General features: G+C 38.9%; 1 protein-coding gene and 1 long non-coding RNA gene across 3 annotated transcripts in view; one reads left to right on the top strand and one right to left on the bottom strand.

Annotated features, from left to right (window-relative positions):
* prkar2aa (protein kinase, cAMP-dependent, regulatory, type II, alpha A) overlaps positions 1–22,500 on the bottom strand; it is a 124,865-nt gene that overhangs the window by 16,843 nt on the left and 85,522 nt on the right. For both annotated transcript variants that reach the window (XM_030138535.1, XM_030138536.1), the window contains exons 4-5: positions 20,913–20,916; positions 17,890–17,992 (exon numbers count right to left, since the gene is read on the bottom strand). In XM_030138535.1, coding sequence (XP_029994395.1) covers positions 17,890–17,992; positions 20,913–20,916 — 107 coding nt within the window. The remainder of the gene's footprint in view (positions 1–17,889; positions 17,993–20,912; positions 20,917–22,500) is intronic.
* Positions 13,039–13,502, top strand: LOC115422294 (uncharacterized). Its single transcript, XR_003935824.1, has 3 exons — positions 13,039–13,103; positions 13,253–13,330; positions 13,449–13,502. It is a non-coding gene; the product is annotated as an uncharacterized LOC115422294 (long non-coding RNA).

Raw genomic sequence — 22,500 nt, 5'->3', positions numbered from 1 at the left:
TGACCAGTCTAATAGCAGATTAAACAGGGTTCCCTTCAACGCAGACACTTGAAACTTTACTCAGGTGTGGGTAGAAATTGTAAGAAGACACGGTGAAAAAATCACAGACTTTAGTCAAAGAACCACCAAGATATGAATTAAAACGTGGTAAAACCGGGCCTGTTCAGGCTTCTGACCAGTCTAATTAAAAAATAAAGGGGCTTCCCCTTAACGAAAATGCTTGAAAATTGTCACAGACGTGCAGTGAATTTGTCTAATGGATGGGTAAAAAAATGGTGGACGTAGGTCAAAGGGTCACAGAGATATCCTCCATTTTGTGAGCACAGGCCTCAAAATAGACGAATTTGAGAGTTTGACCTATGACCTTTCCAAACTAAAACAGTCATAACTCTGGATCGGATGGGCCGATTACGTGGGAAAAAGGGTTCTGGAAAGCTCAGAAGGAGGACTACAACATATGTCAGAATAGGACTTTTGGGCCCGTTTTTTGGGTCCGACCTGAACTCACATTTTCAGTCCAACTCATCTATGAAAGGGCTTAGCCCTTCAGAGGCTGTGTCACAGCAGGTGCACCCGGACTAATGAACTCTGTTATAGGTCGCACACACCACAAACCATACATCTACGGAAAGGTCTCCTCAGGCCCAACGCAGCCGTCTTAAAACAGTAACCGTATGTGCTTCCTGTCAGGAGTTATGAGCCGTTAAAGCATTTATATGGCTTAACCAATTAAGTCTGAAAAAAGCCTTTAACCTGATTCAAACTCTGTGAAACTTGACACAGCACATCCAGGCCTGCTCTAGGAAGAGCAGCACAAGTTTGGAGTCTCCAGCATGTGTCCTTCTCTACTTAGCCTTAGCAAGGAGATATGGAGATGGGACCAGTTTGTGTGTGTTCAGGAGTGGAATATGTGAGACATATCCAAAAACCAGAAAAATACTATGAAAAAAAGTACATTTATTCAGAAATTTTCTATAAAAATACAGTAATTTAAGATCCAGAAATGTCATCTTCAGTCCAGTATTAGAAGGCCTACCTGAGATCAACATAGTCAAATCTGGTGAGGCTGGGTCAAACTATGTGGTTTTGGTTGGAAAAAAGGACCCGGAAACCCATTTAAAATGAATATGTGGATTTCACAGCTCTGGTCAGTGTGTTTTCAGTTTGGGTGGAGCATTCGTTTACTGTTGTTTATTTATTTATTGTGGTAGTTGTAGCATACTATACTGTATATGTTCATATTAATTCATTTGACAGTTAATTAACCATTTATAATACAACACTAAAATTCCACAAATCTTTCATTTTTTAAAGTGTTTATTTGCCTTTTCCATGTTAAACTCCACCACTTCTTTTCCTAGAGTCTTTATGTGCTGTATTTCTGTCCTCACACTCACTTAAACAGCCTGTTGAAGCCCCACTGTACATGACTGTCTCCTTCTGTCAGTCTTAGCTGGTGCCCATCCCCCACCCTGAACCTGCAGTACATGAAACAATGTTTCATTTTGCAGACAGAGGCAGCTCAGACACACAACACACAGCTTTCATTTAACTGATATGTCCAGCAGTCAACAGGAAAGTGCAAAGAACTGCTGTGATGACACACTGCAAAGGAAAGAAACTGAAGTCCAAGCATCACAGAGTTAGAAGAAAAAGGCACATTTCAGGGCTTAGTTCTGACCAGTCTAATAGCAGATTAAACAGGGTTCCCTTCAACGCAGACACTTGAAACTTTACTCAGGTGTGGGTAGAAATTGTAAGAAGACACGGTGAAAAAATCACAGACTTTAGTCAAAGAACCACCGAGATATGAATTAAAACGTGGTAAAACCGGGCCTGTTCAGGCTTCAGACCAGTCTAATTAAAAATAAAGGGGCTTCCCCTTAACGAAAATGCTTGAAAATTGTCACAGACGTGCAGTGAAATTGTCTAATAGCTGGGTAAAAAAATGGTGGACGTAGGTCAAAGGGTCACAGAGATATCCTCCATTTTGTGAGCACAGGCCTCAAAATAGACGAATTTGAGAGTTTGACCTATGACCTTTCCAAACTAAAACAGGTCATAACTCTGGATCGGATGGGCCGATTTACGTGGGAAAAAGGGTTCTGGAAAGCTCAGGAGGAGGACTACCACATATGTTAGAATAGGACCTTTGGGCCCGTTTTTTGGGTCCGACCTGAACTCACATTTTCAGTCCAACTCATCTATGAAAGGGCTTAGCCCTTCAGAGGCTGTGTCACAGCAGGTGCACCCGGACTAATGAACTCTGTTATAGGTCGCACACACACAAACCATACATCTACGGAAAGGTCTCCTCAGGCCCAACGCAGCCGTCTTAAACAGTAACTGTATGTGCTTCCTGTCAGGAGTTATGAGCCGTTAAAGCATTTATATGGCTTAACCAATTAAGTCTGAAAAAAGCCTTTAACCTGATTCAAACTCTGTGAAACTTGACACAGCACATCCAGGCCTGCTCTAGGAAGAGCAGCACAAGTTTGGAGTCTCCAGCATGCGTCCTTCTCTACTTAGCCTTAGCAAGGAGATATGGAGATGGGACCAGTTTGTGTGTGTTCAGGAGAGGAATATGTGAGACATATCCAAAAACCAGAAAAATACTATGAAAAAAAGTACATTTATTCAGAAATTTTCTATAAAAATACAGTAATTTAAGATCCAGAAATGTCATCTTCAGTCCAGTATTAGAAGGCCTACCTGAGATCAACATAGTCAAATCTGGTGAGGCTGGGTCAAACTATATGGTTTTGGTTGGAAAAAAAGGACCCGGAAACCCATTTAAAATGAATATGTGGATTTCACAGCTCTGGTCAGTGTGTTTTCAGTTTGGGTGGAGCATTTGTTTATTGTTGTTTATTTGTTTATTTATTGTTTATTTATTTATTGTGGTAGCTGTAGCATACTATACTGTATATGTTCATATTAATTCATTTGACAATTAATTAACCATTTATAATATAACACTAAAATTCCACAAATCTTTCATTTTTTAAAGTGTTTATTTGCCTTTTCCATGTTAAACTCCACCACTTCTTTTCCTAGAGTCTTTATGTGCTGTATTTCTGTCCTCACACTCACTTAAACAGCCTGTTGAAGCCCCAGTGTACATGACTGTGTCTCCTTCTGTCAGTCTTAGCTGGTGCCCATCCCCCACCCTGAACCTGCAGTACATGAAACAATGTTTCATTTTGCAGACAGAGGCAGCTCAGACACAACACACAGCTTTCATTTAACTGATATGTCCAGCAGTCAACAGGAAAGTGCAAAGAACTGCTGTGATGACACACTGCAAAGGAAAGAAACTGAAGTCCAAGCATCACAGAGTTAGAAGAAAAAGGCACATTTCAGGGCTTAGTTCTGACCAGTCTAATAGCAGATTAAACAGGGTTCCCTTCAACGCAGACACTTGAAACTTTACTCAGGTGTGGGTAGAAATTGTAAGAAGACACGGTGAAAAAATCACAGACTTTAGTCAAAGAACCACCGAGATATGAATTAAAACGTAGTAAAACCAGGCCTGTTCAGGCTTCTGACCAGTCTAATTAAAAAATAAAGGGGCTTCCCCTTAACGAAAATGCTTGAAAATTGTCACAGACGTGCAGTGAATTTGTCTAATGGATGGGTAAAAAAATGGTGGACGTAGGTCAAAGGGTCACAGAGATATCCTCCATTTTGTGAGCACAGGCCTCAAATAGACGAATTTGAGAGTTTGACCTATGACCTTTCCAAACTAAAACAGGTCATAACTCTGGATCGGATGGGCCGATTTACGTGGGAAAAAGGGTTCTGGAAAGCTCAGGAGGAGGACTACCACATATGTTAGAATAGGACCTTTGGGCCCGTTTTTTGGGTCCGACCTGAACTCACATTTTCAGTCCAACTCATCTATGAAAGGGCTTAGCCCTTCAGAGGCTGTGTCACAGCAGGTGCACCCGGACTAATGAACTCTGTTATAGGTCGCACACACACAAACCATACATCTACGGAAAGGTCTCCTCAGGCCCAACGCAGCCGTCTTAAAACAGTAACCGTATGTGCTTCCTGTCAGGAGTTATGAGCCGTTAAACATTTATATGGCTTAACCAATTAAGTCTGAAAAAAGCCTTTAACCTGATTCAAACTCTGTGAAACTTGACACAGCACATCCAGGCCTGCTGTAGGAAGAGCAGCACAAGTTTGGAGTCTCCAGCATGCGTCCTTCTCTACTTAGCCTTAGCAAGGAGATATGGAGATGGGACCAGTTTGTGTGTGTTCAGGAGAGGAATATGTGAGACATATCCAAAAACCAGAAAAATACTATGAAAAAAAGTACATTTATTCAGAAATTTTCTATAAAAATACAGTAATTTAAGATCCAGAAATGTCATCTTCAGTCCAGTATTAGAAGGCCTACCTGAGATCAACATAGTCAAATCTGGTGAGGCTGGGTCAAACTATATGGTTTTGGTTGGAAAAAAGGACCCGGAAACCCATTTAAAATGAATATGTGGATTTCACAGCTCTGGTCAGTGTGTTTTCAGTTTGGGTGGAACATTTGTTTATTGTTGTTTATTTGTTTATTTATTGTTTATTTATTTATTGTGGTAGCTGTAGCATACTATACTGTATATGTTCATATTAATTCATTTGACAATTAATTAACCATTTATAATATAACACTAAAATTCCACAAATCTTTAATTTTTTAAAGTGTTTATTTGCCTTTTCCATGTTAAACTCCACCACTTCTTTTCCTAGAGTCTTTATGTGCTGTATTTCTGTCCTCACACTCACTTAAACAGCCTGTTGAAGCCCCAGTGTACATGAGTGTCTCCTTCTGTCAGTCTTAGCTGGTGCCCATCCCCCACCCTGAACCTGCAGTACATGAAACAATGTTTCATTTTGCAGACAGAGGCAGCTCAGACACACAACACACAGCTTTCATTTAACTGATATGTCCAGCAGTCAACAGGAAAGTGCAAAGAACTGCTGTGATGAACACTTTTACTCCTCACTGTCATTACAGGTAAGAGCTGAACAAGTCTGACATACTTTTACTTCATTGTGTAAAGTAATATAGCTACTAGTTTTAACTTTTTAATACTAGGATTAACTTTTTAATACTAGCTGCTAGAATCATTGTGGTAGTTGTAGCATACTATATATATATATATATATATATATATATATATATATATTCATATTAATTAATTTGACAATTAATTAACCATTTAAAATGTAAGATTAAAATTCCACAAAAGTATAATTTTTTAAAAGTGTTTATTTGCCTTTTCCATGTTAAACTCAGTCACTTATCTTCCTAGTGTCTTTATTTGCTGTATTCTGTCCTTTCATTCACTTAAACAGGCCTTACAGTCTCACAGCACAGTTGGGAATTACTGTGACTCCTGCTCAGGCTTAGCTGCTGCCCATCCCCCACTCTGCTGCCCATCCCCCACCCTGCTCCTCTACCTGCACTGACTTCGCAGGGGGCGGAGGAGGGCGCATGCGCTGGACAGGCAGAGGACGGCAGAACTCAATTCAGTTCCATCTCAGAGGAATAGTCCAGCAACCAATATCAAACTGGAAAGGTTTCAGAAGAGGATTCAGAGACTCAGAAATCACCATAACCGCTGTGAAGACGCTTTTACTCCTCACTTTCATTACAGGTAAGAGCTGAACGAGTCTGACATACTTTGTGTAATGACAGCTGCTAGCGTTAACTTTTGAATGCTAGCTGCTAGCTTTAACTTTTTAATGCTAGCTGCTAGCTTTAACTTCTGAAGTGTTTTTAATGTTAATGATAATAATGTAAAGATAAACCTCTTTGTTTCAGAGTGATGGGTGTTAATTACCATGTGAAACTTATGTGATTTTTAAAATAAGTTTAAGGTTAAGGTCTAGGGCACACGTCTGTGGCTGTCGCTCCGGGAGAGCGCATGTTGTCGTATAATTATATTTAGGACACTTCTTTGGAGATAGAGACATTCTTAGAGAAATAAAATTCGAACTCTGTCTACACCTGAAACTCCACCATGTCCAAAGAAGCAAAAACATTTGCAAATGTACAGACGTGAGTGGGAAGAGTTGAACCTCTGGGTTGACAGCGTTAGTGGCAGTGGGTTCAAGGCAGACTGTAAAAGGTGTGGGCATGTGTTTTTTTTTCTGGTGCTCATGGTGTTTTCCATACCCCAATCATCTCCTGAAGTCCATATGGTCAGGGACATCATGATGTGATCAGCTAGATTTCCTACAGTATATGGATGTGAATTTACCAGAGGATGCTTATAATCATGCTGATGTTTCCATAGACTCTACAGGATTTTAGTGACTCAATAAATGCCTAAGTTGTTTATAAGTTTTTAAATGCTTTTAAGTTTTTAATAAACATTTATTTAATAGCCTATATGTAATCAATAAATGTCCTTTGCCTATCTAAAGAAAAATTCACTCAGAATTCTGATATTTTAACAGTACTAACTAACTAACTAAATAAACAAATGCATACACAAATAAGTTAAAACATTCATTTTATTAAGATAAGATTTAGATTTGGAAAATTTCTTTGTACAGTATTCTACATTCAGTTGTTTATGTTTTGCAGAATACAGTATAGCACACTGGTTGAATCATTAAATTAATTTTTTTTTGTCAGTGTGCTTTCACTGATTAAAATGTTGCCACTTCTTTTCAGACAGAACCTTGATCATAAAACAATAGAAAATTCATAATGTGAATTTCATTTAGGGAATTTGGGGCTCATGAATAAGGACAGATGTACAAGTTTGCAAGTATTTTTTTATTTTTATTTCCTCTTAAAAGTAAAAATGTCCTCATGGCTCACATAATGATTGTTCATTGGTCTGTTTTGCTCAATAGTTATGTTTATTATTGCACACTGCAGTGACTACACAGTTTATCAATAACAGTTCCGTGTTAATAAAGCACTTCAAACTTTAAGTAAGACTAATGCTTTATCAAAATTAAAATTAAATTGTTTGTATAGTTGATTTATAGTTGTATGTGTAATCTTCTATAAATGTGTGTATATTTGTGTATGTGAAAAAAATAAATAAAATAAAATTATATATATATATATATATATATATCTCCAGACGTATCCAGGGCGTACACAGATGCAGTGTGTGTATGTGAATCAGACGATGGATGTGTTTGTCAGTGAAATGAGGGGCTCTGTCTACAACTAGACACAAAGTGAACACAGACTATCAAACAGGATCAACATGAACTAGAAAGAACCAAAAGAACGACAACAACATGGACACACAATGATCTAGACAACTCCAATGGACCAACACATGGAACAGAGGAAAGGTTATTTCTATTATAATTTCATTATGAACATGTAGTTTTTCATAATAAATATTAATTTATAATAAATAATAAATATTATTTGCTGTAGCATGGTTTTATGCGTTTGTTACATATAAGTAATAATAGAATAAGAGAAGTAGTAGTAGTAGTAGTAGTAGTAGTAATGGACATATACTGATTGTTATTGTGAAAAAGATAATTCATATAACAGACAGGAGCAGTTGTTTGTTTACCTGCTTTACTAGTTTTCTGCTACTTCCTGTAGCCTTCGTCAGAAGCATCACATAATGTTACAATGACATGAAGAATTCTTCTAAGCATATAAGACATGTCATTGTAGCATCATGTGACGCATCTGACGAAGGCTACAGGAAGTAGCTGAAACTAGTAAAGCAGGTAAACAAACAACTGCTCCTGTCTGCTATAAGAATTTCTTTTCCATTAATAATTGGAAGATGGTATGAACCTGTACCAGACTTGACTTGACTAAAGAAGTTGCAAAAAACATATTTCTGGCACTATTTTGCCAAAAAAAAACCAAATACAAGCAGCCTGTTATAATGGTTGTCCTTAAAGGGTTAATTAATGTGCATTGCACATTGTTTTAGATAAATGAAATGCTCTCCAACTCTTGTACAGTACCAGTAGCTTCAACTTATTTAGAAATAAATCCTGTTTCACATCACTGCAAAGAAAAAGACTTGTGGGAAGCCACCTTTCTGTCTGTGACTGTTTACGGTGATTACTGTACAGACATGCAGCTACCTCAACTTTGAAAGAGCCTTGACTCAGTATATCACGCTTCTTTACGTTTCCTTTCAAATGCAAAATCTCTCACTCACCACTGCACTCTCTATGGTCCAGAGGGCTGGACATCATTAACTGCTCTAGACAAAAACATTGGTTCCTATTCATCTATAAAGCATTGATGGGTAAACTCTCTTAAGTACCTCAGTAATCTTCTGTCTGTTAACCATAGTCCTGTCCATCTACGTTCCTCCAAGTGGTTCCATTTGACTGTTCATGACCTCTGACAGACTTTGGAAACACAACATTTTCCTACGATGCTCCATGGTTGTGGAATAATATTAAAAAAACTGTAAAACTACAATCCACTCATTTCTGTTGATGATTTTTAAAAGTATCATGGGGAATTCAGTGAGGGAGGAATGTCATTGTTTCTCTTGATGCCATTTATAGTTGATTGACTGGACTGTGTTTTATTGTTTTATAGTTTATTGTGTATCATATACGTGTTTTGTATCATTTGGACTTTGTTGGCTGCTACCTTGGCCAGGTCTCCCTTGCAAAAGAGATTTCTAATCTCAATGGGACTTCCAGGTTAAATAAATGAAATAAATAAGTTAAATAATATAAATGCTGTTGAGTACTTCAGGAAAAACTAATTCTGAGGTGATAAGGCTTAGTGTTTTTATTTTCAGATTGAATTGTCATTGAAGCTTAAAGTCTCACCTCAATAAAGTGATGAAAATCTTTATTCCACATCATAAACAGTTGTGTGCAATCATTAATGAATAAAAAATTCATGCTTCATCTCAGAACTTACTTGATTATTCAGACACACTTCTGAAATCTGGAAGCTGGTTACAGAGTAAATACAGTTAGCAGGGAATAAGGCAAATATTTGGTTGCATATTTTAAATGTGATGTTTATTATTTGGGAGGGTTTGTCCTTCATTGAATTTATTGAACTGAAATGATTGACTCATATGTTTGTTTATTTAGGATGTTAGTCTCAGTTCCCCATATGAAAGATGATACACATTATGTTGCTGTCTCCTTTTGTTTTATGTCCAGAGACAAATGACTGACAGACCAACACAATGGCTGACACTTCACCAGGGGTATGTATTTTTCCAATCTGTCATTATGCCTTTTCATCACTTAAACTTTCAACCAATACAACAGACCTGTTGTCAGTTTATGTTATTATGAGAATTAATATCCACCAAGATGCAGCAGAGTTGCATATCTAACAGGTCCTTGAACTACAGTATAACAGATGTCTTCACTGCTCATAGATGGTAACATCCACTGTCCTTCTAACGATGCTCTCTCCTTACAGCTGGGTGAAGTCTTGGAGAAAACTGATTCATCCGACAGCGAATCCAGCAGTGATGTAGGCTCAGAGGAAGAGTATCATCCCAATACGCCAGCATCATCCAGTGAGGAGGAATGGGAAAGCCCCTGAAAACTTTCAAGTCAGAAAAATGGCAAAGTACACCATTAATAAAGGCAAGAACCCCCAAAAGTATCAGAAACGAAGAAGTAAACAAAATACAAAGGAGACAGAAGTGACATCAACTGTTTCAATAAAACGTGCACAAAAAGGGGAGCCAAAGAAACGAACATGGGACAAAAAACATTATTGTTTTTACTGCAACAAAGCAATTCTAAAGATGTCACGGCACCTGCAGAGGAAAACACATGGACAAAAAGGATGTCGCCTATGCTTTCAGCTTTGAGATAGGCTCCAAGCAACGAAAGGTTCTTTTGGAAAAAACTCCGCAATAAAGGAGACTACAAGCACAACACACATGTCTTAGAAAAAGGGAGTGGAGAACTAATACTTGGAAACAACCCTCAAAGAAAGCTAGTGCTAAAGATTATTTACCATGCCCACACTGTTATGGAATGTTTGTGAAGTGGGATCTGTGGAGACACCAGTCTGTATGTCGGAGTAAGAAACATCTAGAGGGTGGCACAAAAAAAACAAGAAGTAGAGTCCAAAAGTCTCGCTGCCACTCTTGCTTCCAAATGCAGCTCTGTCAGGTGGATGTGAGGATATCATTAATAAGATGCGGCAAGATGATGTGTCTTTCACATAAGGAGTGATGTGTTGATTTGTAGATATGGTGATGCACTTTATGCAAAACATGGACGAGTGAAATCAAGGCACCAGTACATAGCACAAAGACTTAGGGAGCTTGGTAGATTTATGTTGGTAGCCAAACAGATGACAAGACTGTGAAGGTTCTTCAGGATGTGTGTGTCCCCATCAAAATTTAAATTTGTTGTAAATGTTGCGAAGAAGCTGACAGAGTTTAGGTCCAGGCAAAAATGAATATGGAAAACCTTCTACAGCAGTAAAAATAGGATTCTGTCTTAAAGGAGCAGTGCAAGTCCTCATAGGACAGGCACTTATGAATGAGACGACCTTGAAGAGAAGAGAGGTAAAAAGTTCTTGGAACTTCTGGATAAAACTGGAAATGTGATGTGTCTGGAGTGCACACCAGAGTATTCAAGAGAAGAGATGGAATAACAGGATGACATCCCCCTCACCAGAGATGTGATGACTCTGAGAAACCACCTCAGAATGGTGGAAGACAAAGCACGGGAATGAACTAACGCAACAGCAGAGCTTAATGGCCTACAGGACATTAAATGAGACGGTACTGGCACAGGTCATTGTCTTTAACAAACGACGTGAAGGGGAAGCATCACGCTTGACTGTTGAGGCTTACAAGAAGGCGTGTACAAACCCCATAAATCAGGACATTTTATGAAACTCTGTCACCTCTGGAGAAAGAGCTGAGTAAGTTACTAAACCCGCATAGAAGTCAGAGGGAAAAGAAGTAGAAGGTTCCTATTTTCTTGACTGAAAGAATGAAGAATTCAGTTGATTTGTTAGTTACATGGAGAGAGAAAGCAGGCGTCCTTGAAGAGAAATCCTTATCTGTTTCGCAAGACGGGTGTAATGACAAGTATTCGTGGATGCGACTGTCTGCGAAATACGCAGTGGAAAGTAAAGCAGAAAACCCTGAACTCCTGAGATCAACTAAACTACGAAACAGGTGGCCACACTCTGTCAACTCCTGGATCTTAGTGAACAAGAGCTGGAACAAGTGGCAAGGTTTATGGGTCACGACATCAGAGTTCATCGGACTTTTATCGACAGACGGACAAAACCTTTCCAAATCGCAAAAATAAGCAAACTTCTGTTTGCAATGGAGGAAGGCACGAGGTCTTTGGCAGGGAAGAACCTCAAAACAATTGAGCCATTTGTCTGTGGTATGTATACACTGTGTATGTATTTTGGAGAAGTGGCAAGCCATGCATTTCACATCTAGGCCTCAGCGCCACCAAACTTAAATGAATCCACTTCTAATACCATCATTATGCTACTATGGCTACATAAATCATCAATATTATACATACATACTGTAGAACAGCATCTTTCAATGACCGCTACAAATGCACATGATGTGACGCAAGTACCATTTAGAACCAGAAATATGTACAGTAAAAATGAAAGATTGTATGAACAAATAATTGTATCTTTCTTGAACACGAAGCCAATACACAGAATTCACTAAGTCTCATTTCACGGTTGTCAGACCTAGGTGTGAAATGAATGGACTGTAAGCTAATAAAGACATTCTTGTTGTCCCTTCCTACTGAGGGCTAATTTAGAATGACTGATTTCACAGGTGAAAGTTCCACCTCCACCTCTGATGTCATCAGAAGGAAGACAGGCAGAGAAGTAGATGAAGGTATGACACACTGATGATGATGGTGCACATACAAACCTCTACATGAGGGTACAGTCAACCGTCAGGTTTATGCATAGATGCTTTCACTGTATATGGTACAGCTACAGTACACCAGCTCAAGCTTGTGTTATTTTCAGATGGAGACCCTGAAATGTCCTCCACAAAGGGAATGGACCCCATCTCTGACAGAGAGACAGCAGGTTCAGACACAGATGGTAAGTTAATTATTTATATTATAAAATACTCTTCCTCTGGTCAACTTTTCTGGTCCTCTTATTTTCTAATTTCAGGTTGTTCATGTATTTACATTTTTTAATTAAACTTTGTAAATGTAATGGTTTTCATGATGTAATTTACTTTTTTACAGTTATTATTTTACTAGTTTGACCCACTTGAGATTATATGGCACTGCATGTGGCCCCTGACTTAAATCAGTTTGACACTCCTGGCTATGCCATATAGATATTATCATAAACAGTTGTATCCATGAACTCTTGAATGATATGTGTACCTGAGAAGATCTATGAACAGGACCTAATGTTTATCTGTTGTTGTTATAGATGAGGGTGCAGAAATCCTGCTGACACAGAAGAATAAACCACAAACAAAGAAAAGACTGAAACGACGTGAGTACAACAATGAGGAAAAAGCATCATTTAAATGCTGAATCATTGTGTCATAGTCTCCCTGACTGATCTACCAGAGTTGAGTAAATAAACCGTTGGATTACACACAGATGTATGGTACAGCTACAGTATACCAGCTTAGCTTGTGTTATTTTTCAGATGGAGACCCTGAAATGTCCTCCAGAAAGGGAATGGACCCCCTCACTGACAGAGAGACAGCAGGGTTCAGACACAGATGGTGATTAACAAACATCCTTGTTATTGGTTTAATTGAGTTATGTAGAAGTGAGAAGTTATGTTATTCTTCCCACTTTTTTTTTTTTTAAATATATAGGTTTCCTGGCATTTTCATTTTGATTATTTTATGTTTAGTGTGTTTTTGTCTTCTCTTAATAATCTTTGCTGCTGTCTCATATTCAAAATGAATATTTCAATTCAATATCAGTTAGATTTGTTCTTTATGAAAACAAACCCTTATGCCTCTGGTCTGCCTAATGTTAATCTTGCGCCACTCAGATATTCATAAACAGTTACGATACACTACTGAGGGCTAATTTAGAATGACTGATGTTCACAGGTGAAGTTTCCACCTCCATCTCTGATGTTGTCAGAAAGAAGACAGGCAGAGATGACGGTATGAGACAGTGATGATGCTGTACATGATATTGATCAGTGAATTAAAACGTAGAGCTGTCAGATTACACATACAGACAGATGATTTTAGGAGCTTGTGCTTTGCACTTCATCCACAGTATGCAGGCTTATGCTGGGTTATTTTTTTAGATGGAGACCCTGAAATGTCCTCCACAAAGGGAACGGACCCCCTCGCTGACACAGAGACAGCAGGTTCAGACACAGACAGTGAGTTAACCATTTTTATTATAAAAACACTCTTTCCTCTGGTCAACCAGCTGTTGTGCTATGCCATGTAGATATTATCATAAACAATTGTATTATATTCTGTCTGTTCCTGTTGTAGATGTGAGCCAAGGAGTACCGCTGACACAGAGCAAAAAAACACCTCCAAAAAACAACAAACACGTGAGTAAGAAATGAAGAAAAAAAACACATGACAATTCAAAGCCTCCATCATATTCTGTTTCTGTAATCGGTCAGTGATGCCAATAAAGCTTCACTGTGATGTCCATGATCTAACAGACCTTCTGTGTCACTCACAGCCCCATCTAAGTCTTCTGTGAAGCGGCCCTGGACTGAGAAAGAGAAGAGTGCTGTGAATAACACCTGGGCAGGTTTTGTAGGGGAGAGGAAAGTTCCTGGCAAGAAGGACTGCACAGCATGCATCGAACAAGAGAGGGCTTTAGCCCAACGGTCATGGAAGGATGTTAAAAACTTTGTTTATAACACCATTGTCGCACATAAAAGAAGAGATGCCTCACGTTTCTGAAGTTTTGAGGCTGTTAACTCAGATATTGTTCTTTCAAATATTTACACCAAACAAAGCATTTGTGTACGTTCATGCACTGTATTTTTGTGGTTTACTCTGGCAGTTCAATGTAAAAAAAAAAAGTACATTTCTTTTATTTATTTTATTATTGCAGCTGACTGAAGCACTTTAATTTATGCACTTTAATGAGTAAATATTACTGCAATTATTTGAGGCACTTTAAAATTGCAGTTTGATTTATGTACTTGTTTATGCATAATTGTTGCAGTTTATAAAGGCACTTTAACCCATAAAGACCCAAACATCCACCGTCAACCTAAACCGTCTACTGATCTAAACTGTTTAATACCTGTTGATCCACTAATCCTATCAATACATGTCAGTAATTGGAATTGGATCATTGACAGTGGATAGACACGCTGGGTTTAAGTTCAATAAAATTAACAAAAGTGAATACAAAATGTATAAAACAAACCCTAACAAATAACAAAATAAATGACATGAACAGCATAAACCACAAACTGAACAAAACAGAATAAAACAATTATTAACCCCTGCAGTCTGATCTGTGACAGTGGATGGACACTGGATTTATATTATGATGTATTTACTGAAAGTCACTAATTCCTTCGTTTTTCTTTGTTTCTGATATAATAATCCTCAACTGAGATTTTAAAAACATTTACATGATACAGTGAGTTAAATATAGGGAAAATACCTGATGTACACTGAAAAAACACAAAATACAGAGAATAATATGATAATAAATGGATATAATTTAACAGTCTGTACTCATTCAAGAGAACTCTTGGAAACACCACAGAAGTAGCACTGGGTCTTTATGGGTTAAATTAAATACTAATTTAATTTATATACTTTGTGTACTCAGGCACAGGAAACCGAGGCAGTTTAGTAGCATTTCCAGAGTAATTAAAATAAAAGTTGACTGAAAAAGAATTCCTTTCATGATTTATTTTGAGTTTGATTGATGGATAACTGTGAAGTTTGGTTTCTTGAAAGGAAAAAAATGTATAGTTGAAGTACATCAGTCATGTTGACTATATTTTTTGTCTTCTGCTCATCTAGGAACTTCAAATGATGTAATTCTACTCAAATATCTCAAGTTTTTAGTGGAAAACACTAAAAATACACCCCCGCCCCGCCCCCCCCCCCCCCAACGGTCCTCAGTCAGAGGGTAGAATGGGTTAAAAAAATTCAAAAATTTTTTTGTTGTGTTTCTACAAACTGAGGTGGAAAATGACATGAGCCTGCCACCTACTGTTGTGATTGGGCATTCATTTGTCTCTAAGTATGCAGAAAGGGTGGTCCTCACTTCTCAGGGTAATCACTCGGACCTCACTCCTTATGCTGTACAGAATGTGTGTGTGTGTGTTGTGTGTGTTTGTGTGTGTGTGTGTTTGTGTTGTGTGTGTGTTGTGTTTGTGTGTGGTGTGTTGTTTGTGTGTGTGTGTTTGTGTGTGTGTTTGTGTGTGTGGTGTGGGGGGTTTGGGTGTGTGTGTTGTGTGTGAGGGTGTGTGTGTGTGTGTTTGTGGTGTGGTGTTTGGTGTGTGTGTGTGTGTGGTGTGGTGTTTGTGTTGTGTGTGTGTTTGTGTGTGTGTGTGTGTGTGTGTGTGTTTGTGTGTGTGGTGTGTGTTTGTGGTGTGTTTGTGTGTGTGTATGTTTGTGTTTGTGTGTGTGTGGTGTGTGGTTGTTTGTGTGTGTGTGTGTTTGTGTTTGTGTGTGTGTGTGTGTGTGTGTGTTTGTGTGTGTGTGTGTTGTGTTTGTGTGTGTTGTGTGTGTGGTTGTGTGGGTGTTTGTGTGTGTGTTTGTGTTGTGTGTGTGTGTGTGTGTGTTTGTGTGTGTGTGTGTGTGTGTTTTTTTGTGTGTGTGTGTGTGTTTGTGTGTGTGTTTGTGTGTGTGTTTGTGTTTGTGTGTGTGTGTGTGTGTGTGTGTGTTTGTGTGTGTGTGTGTGTGTTTGTGTGGGGTGGTGTTGACACTATTTGGCTCATGAAGCCTTCATCAGAGTACCAGCCTGGGGAAAAACTGCTGCAGCTATTATTACTATTTCATTTACACTTAGCAGACATGAACAGAACATTTAGCAGAATTCTCTGGAGCTTCTAAAGTCAAACTTCACTTTGATTCTTTGTAAAACACACATTAGTGACTAATGGAGTGTTCACCATGTGGCTGTAAACTGACACAGGTGATGGATACGTTCATCTCTGAGTGCAGATGTTCGGAGCTTTTTTTTTTTCTGGGATGGAAACAAAAACCGAGTCTGAGAATCACTGCACCGAGTGTCTGAATCAAAACAATAGATGTTATGAAGAAGAATGTGACCAACAAAGGTGTTTTCACAACCACTGCAGATGAAAATCTATCTGTTACGACTTAGACTCAACTCTGCAGACAAAGTAAGGAGTAAAGCTATGGAGCTGGATGGGTTTTGTCCAAACAAATCCATACTCCTTTTCAGCCTATAGTGGTTCAGTTGATCTGAGAGGAAACAGGAGTTCCACCCTGTTCTCTGGACTATTCTAGGTCACTGGTCTCTTTCCATTCACCCTCAAATTGTGCAAATATAACTAGTGCATAAAAATTTGTCTAATGGAAAAACGACAATTTCACCAAAACTTGTTTTTCAATTAAAAGTTTTTGCACTGGTAAGAGGTGCTTTTTTCAGGCATAGCACAAATTGGTATATCACACAAAACTGTAATGGAAAGACCTTTTTCAGCAACTACAGTCATATGAACTAAAAAAAAGAAAAAAAAAAACAGATGTTGACAGATGTTAAAAGTGAAAAAGAAGAGTTCTAAGAGAAACATGGTGCGGTATGTGTGGACACACCAGGAAACTCAATCAGTTTACAATTTAGTAGGAGGTAGAGTAATATCTAATAATAATGAATATATCTGTAAATAAACACCATAATTTATGTTCATCACCATGTTTATGGAATGACTTCTTAAGTCATCTTGTGATAATAAATAAACAAATCATTGCATTTGTGATTTAATGGAAAAAACGACATTACACACTTCTGTTTTTTTTGACATTTAGTAAATATCTGTAAAACTTTGCACAGGTGTCCAATGGAAAAACAACTACTGGCAATCTATAAACCCAGTTAGGTATGAATTCAACCAATAGTTTTGCTGTTTTGGTGTAAACAAACAAATAAACAAACCAAACCAAAAACAATAGCCCTTGCCTCCCCTTCGGGGGGTGGGGTCATAAAAATTAGTAGCAGTCATTATTTATCGGTTATTATGATATTATTGAACATGTCTGATCCACTTTAGATCATATTGAATCATACTGAAAACCATGAACGAAACAAATGAAATGAAAAATATTGGTCTGGATGTGGAACCCGAACTACAGCAATGGTTCATATCTTCAGTGTCATTTTTCCATTTCATAAATTCCTCCGATGGGCCGGATCGGACCCCTTGGCGGCCGGTTTTGTCCCATGGGCCGTATGTTTGACCCCCCTGCTTTAACTGTTCCTGTGCAGTCGACAAAACCAGTTCAGTGAAGGACTGTGTACATAGTAACAGTTTACATGAGCAATGAGGGAGGAAATGTACACACAGGCCTTTATGATGAACAGTGTATGTAAACCAAACAGGAACCATGAACATGTGGGGGTCACGATAAATCAACCCCCCCCCCCCCCCCCCCCCCCCAAGGTCATGTGACATGATAGTATGTGCTGTGAAATTTATAAGGGGGTACCTCTGTTGTATTAGATGACTGTGGGCTGGGCACAGACCACTCCAGTGTGGTTTTGACCCAGTTTAATGTAGCGTGGTTAAAGCCGACAGAGGAGGCGGGGCAGGGGCGTGGCCTGGCCCAGTCTGCGTTCTGTCATGTAACTGGAAGTGTTCCTTTGATGTGCTGCTCAGTGTAGTGAACACAAACACCCATAAGGCATAGCTCCAGGGGGGCGTGGCCGTCTTCTGACAGCCCTCACCACCACATCTGACGGGTGTCAACACTAACGTACCGCTCGATGACGTAGAAGTTGTCTCCATCGTCGCCCTGGTCGATGACGTGCTCCTGGGGTTGGACCCTCAACTCAAACATGGCGTCCAGCACCTCCGAGAACTCTCTGGAGGAGGAAGAGAGAGAGGAGGAGAGAGGAGGAGGAGGAGAGGAGAGGAGGAGGAGGAGGAGAGGAGGAGGAGAGAGGAAGAGAGGAGGAGGAGAAGAGGAAGAGGAGAGGAGGAGGAGGAGAGGAGGAGGAGGAGGAGGGGAGGGGAGGAGAGGAGGAGGAGGAAGAGAGGAGGGGAGAAGAGGAAGAGGAGGAGGAGGAGGAGGAAGAGGAGGAGGAGGAAGAGGAAGAGGAGAGAGGAGAGGAGGAGGAGGAGAGGAGGAGGAGGAGGAGGAGGAGGAGGGGGGTGTTAGTGTGTGGTTATTCTGTTGTATAGAATCAGGTTCCATTCATTTGTTTTGTATTAGTTCAAATTATTCAGAAATGTTCACATTTTAACATTATCCTCCTGATTTTGTTTATTTTTCTCCATGACTGATTTCAAATGTTTTTCCTCTAAATTTCTCCAATATTTTTCCTGCTCTGACTGTAAATAATAACTTTCTACCACATCTAACCATCTACTTTCTTCATTTTGTGTGTATTTTGCTCATTATGGTGCTCATTTTTGTTCTTTTTGAGGCTTTTTTTGTCATTTTTTTTAATGATTGTGTTCATTTTATAATTTTTTTACTCATTTTCTTCATTTTACTGTTTTTTTCTTTTTGCTAACCTCTACTTTCATCACACTGACTGAGGAAGAAATTTCCTACTATTAAGCTTTAAGGAAATATTCGTTTCTAAACTATATGGACATAAATATGTGGACACATCCTGTCTCCAGCTGTCAGATGTCCTGTTCATGAGGATCACAACACAAAACATCAATATAATAATCAATAGGATATGTATCCCATAATATAACCTATATTCTGACACTAGTCATTATTGTTTGGATCCCAGACCCTGTTTTCCATACAGTGGAGGAGTTGTAGCGATATGCTAATATGAGGCTAATATGAGGCTAATATGAGGCTAATATGAGGTTAACGATGTGCATGTGCAGCCCAGAGGACACTGGGTCAGTACAGAACGGTCCTGATCCCTCTGGTCCTGATCAGCATATTCAGAACCAGCTGGTGGACCTGGTGTAGTGTGTGTGTGTGTGTGTGTGTGTGTACTTAGTGTAGAGTGTGTGTGGTGTGTGTGTGTGTGTACTTAGTGTGTGTGTGTACTTAGTGTAGTGTGTGTGTGTGTGTGTGTGTGTACTTAGTGTAGTGTGTGTGTGTGTGTGTGTGTGTGTGTACTTAGTGTAGTGTGTGTGTGTGTGTATACTTAGTGTAGTGTGTGTGTGTACTTAGTGTAGTGTGTGTGTGTGTGTGTGTACTTAGTGTAGTGTGTGTGTGTACCTGGTCTAGTGTCTTGAACAGTAGGATGTCTCTACAGGCCTCCTGCAGTCTGCAGCGCTGTTCGTCTGTTTTGGGGTGGACCACTCTGGGCTCGGTGTCCTCGTCGTCCTCGTCTGGGTTGAACGCCTCCGCACACACTGCACAGGAGACGGGAACACGTTACACACTGCATCAGCCGTCCTTGTCCTCACACCGGACGGACAAAACACAAACCATCCAGGAGCGGTGTTACCGAGGCGTTCAGACGCACACAGAACCATGAAGTGATGAGGGGAACCAGGTCCAACACCCACTCATGAAACCAGACCTTTAACACACCTCGGGGGGTTTGACTTTTTTTTTTTGCGTTTCAACCCCCTAATCGTCGCTGCCGTCTAAACAAAAGGCACATCTGATCAAATATTTTGTTGTTTTCACCTCAGAGTGTTGTGGTGTAAACGGCCTCAGACACACAGACAGCCTGTCCACACTACAACTAGAATCTGTCCAACACACATTTACTTCCTCTGGTTTTAATAATTATCAAATGGTCCAAACGCTCAGACCAAACTGTGGACATGGATAATACTGTCCATGTGAATAACAACAACCATGAACAATTTAACATTTCTGAAGAAAAATAAGTGCAATTTAACAATATTATGCCTCAGATGATCATTTACATATTGAGTACAGGCAGAAGATTGTTAAAATTGCAGTTATTTCTCTTACGACATTTCATGTTGTTCATTTGTTCAGGTTAATCACATTTTTTGTGAAAGGAGAGTTTATAAATGTACACAGTTTCATGTCTTTTTTTGTTTTTTAACACCAAAACAAAGAGAAAAAGTGTAGTTGTCATTATTTATAGATTATTATAATGGTATTTTACCAGTCTGACTCAGATCATATTGGTCTGAATGTGGAAACTGAACTAAAATGAGTTTAACATCACTGATTAATAATAATCATAAATAATATAATACATTTTATTTAGGTGCTTTTCTTGGCCCTAAAGGACACCGTACAGTAAACAGGAGAATATAAAACAAGCAATAACAAAGAGTAAAAAGCAAAAGGCAGGTTAAAAATTGGACAATGCAATTGGGTCATAGAGAAAGCGGTCCTAAACAGATGAGTTTAGAGTTTGGATTTGAAGAGAGGGAGTGAGGTGTATTCTGAGCTTCGGTGGCTGTCAGTGTAACTTTTGCATTTCATAAATTTATCCCACGGGCAGGATCGGAGCCTTCAACGGGCCCAGCTAGGCCCGGACCGAATGTTTGACCCCCCTGTTGTAAATAAACCAGGTGGTGCCTTATGTGTTGTATTATGAGGAACAGTGGAAGGAGACCATTAGACCTGCAGAGAGCTTGGATGAAGGTTTACACACACACACACACACACACACACACACACAGAGTGCAGTGTGTATATTGTATGACAGTAATGAGGCTGAGTCCTGCAGCAGAAGCAGGCCAGGACATCATTACTGCAGGACACTGGATGATCTCACACGAAGAGGTGACCTGGACTTCAGCGTCACTGTGACTCTGTTCCCACTAACACACTCCACTCCTGTGACATTTACCACAAAAACAAACACCAAGCGCTCCTGTGTGTGTGTGTTTTGTGTGTCCATATGCGATGACGAGTGACCCGTCTTATCTGTCGGCGTCATTCCAGTGGTGTTTGGAGCGCTGCGACCTCTGCAGACAGCGCCGTTAGTTCAGCTCCATCAGCAGATACAGAACATACGACACATCCACCAAAGACAAGGTCACATGTGAGTGTGCGCTCAGACCAGCTCGAGGATGAAGGCATGAGGATGCAGCATCGAGGTAAAACTACAACAAGAAAACCTACAAATAAACCCATAATATTCAGTTTGACCCTAAAGACCCAAACATCCACCAAAGACCAGAACCATCTACTGATCTGAACTGTTTAATACTGGCTGATCCACCATCCTATCAATAATGGAAATAACTGGTGTCAAATACAGTTCTCATCTTTTCATGGTCGTCAGATATGACCCATTTGGATGTTCAGAGGCTCCGTAGTTACCGTGGAAACACTGTCATCTTCTCCAACACGGATTCACCAGTAAAACCCATAGAGTTGGATCAATGACGGTGGATGGACACACTGGGTTATGACACATTTGGCTGAAAAAGTCACTTTTTCTTCAGTTTTCTCTGTTTCTGATATAATAACAACTAACTTTAATCTGAACTTTAATGAACATCTACATGATCAGTGAACTAATAAGGAAAATATATGATTTTCACTGGAAAAAAAAGCAAAATAGAAGAATAACATTAGAATATATGGCGATAAATCAGGGGTATCAAAGACATTTTAGTTCAGTTCAACATTCAGCCCAATTTGATTTCCAGTGGGTCGAACCATTAAAATAACAGCATAGTAACCTATAAATATGAAAACTCCAAGTTTTTCTCTTAGATTTTTTTACAATGAAAACATTAAATTATGAAAATATTTGCATTTACAAACTATCAAAAAGAAAAAGATGTAAATAACCTGAAAAAAAAAAATTTCTTCAGAAAAGTAAGTGCAGCTTTAGCAATATTATGCTTCAATTTATCAATTATACATGTGCATTACACACAATGTTACATAAATATTTGGCAACAGGCAGAATATTGTTACAGTTTTAAAGTTTAAACTATGAACACTTTCTATAATATTATGTGTCAGCTTAATATTGACACAACTTACAGATCAGAGTGGGTCTACAAATGCACAAACATTTGGTAACAGGCAGAATAGTGTTAATATTATACTTATTTTAATTTTGTCCCCATTTCATAGTTAAAGGGTTATTTGTTCTTATTTACTTGTGATCATACTGGTCTGTATGTGACCCTGAACTAAAACCAGTTCAACATCCCTGATTGTTCATATCATGGAATTTTTGCACTTTGCAAGTTCATGCAACGGGCCGGATTAGAACCTTTGAGAGTAGGGCTGTTAGAAAATATCAGTTCTGCAATATATCATGATATTTCATTTCACAATACTGTATTGATATTAAAAGTACTGTATTGATATGTTTAGTATTTATTCAAAGCAGATATGGCGGAGGTTTATTTTTGTTTTTTTTATTGTTTCTATCTAATTTATTATTATTTAACACTGTTTTATTATAATGGTTATTTGAAGCCCTAAAAGCATT

The sequence above is a fragment of the Sphaeramia orbicularis genome, chromosome 7 (genome assembly GCF_902148855.1).
Source record: "Sphaeramia orbicularis chromosome 7, fSphaOr1.1, whole genome shotgun sequence".
In the NCBI taxonomy this organism is placed as follows: Eukaryota; Metazoa; Chordata; class Actinopteri; order Kurtiformes; family Apogonidae; genus Sphaeramia; species Sphaeramia orbicularis.
This window is presented reverse-complemented; position numbering and strand designations above follow the sequence as displayed.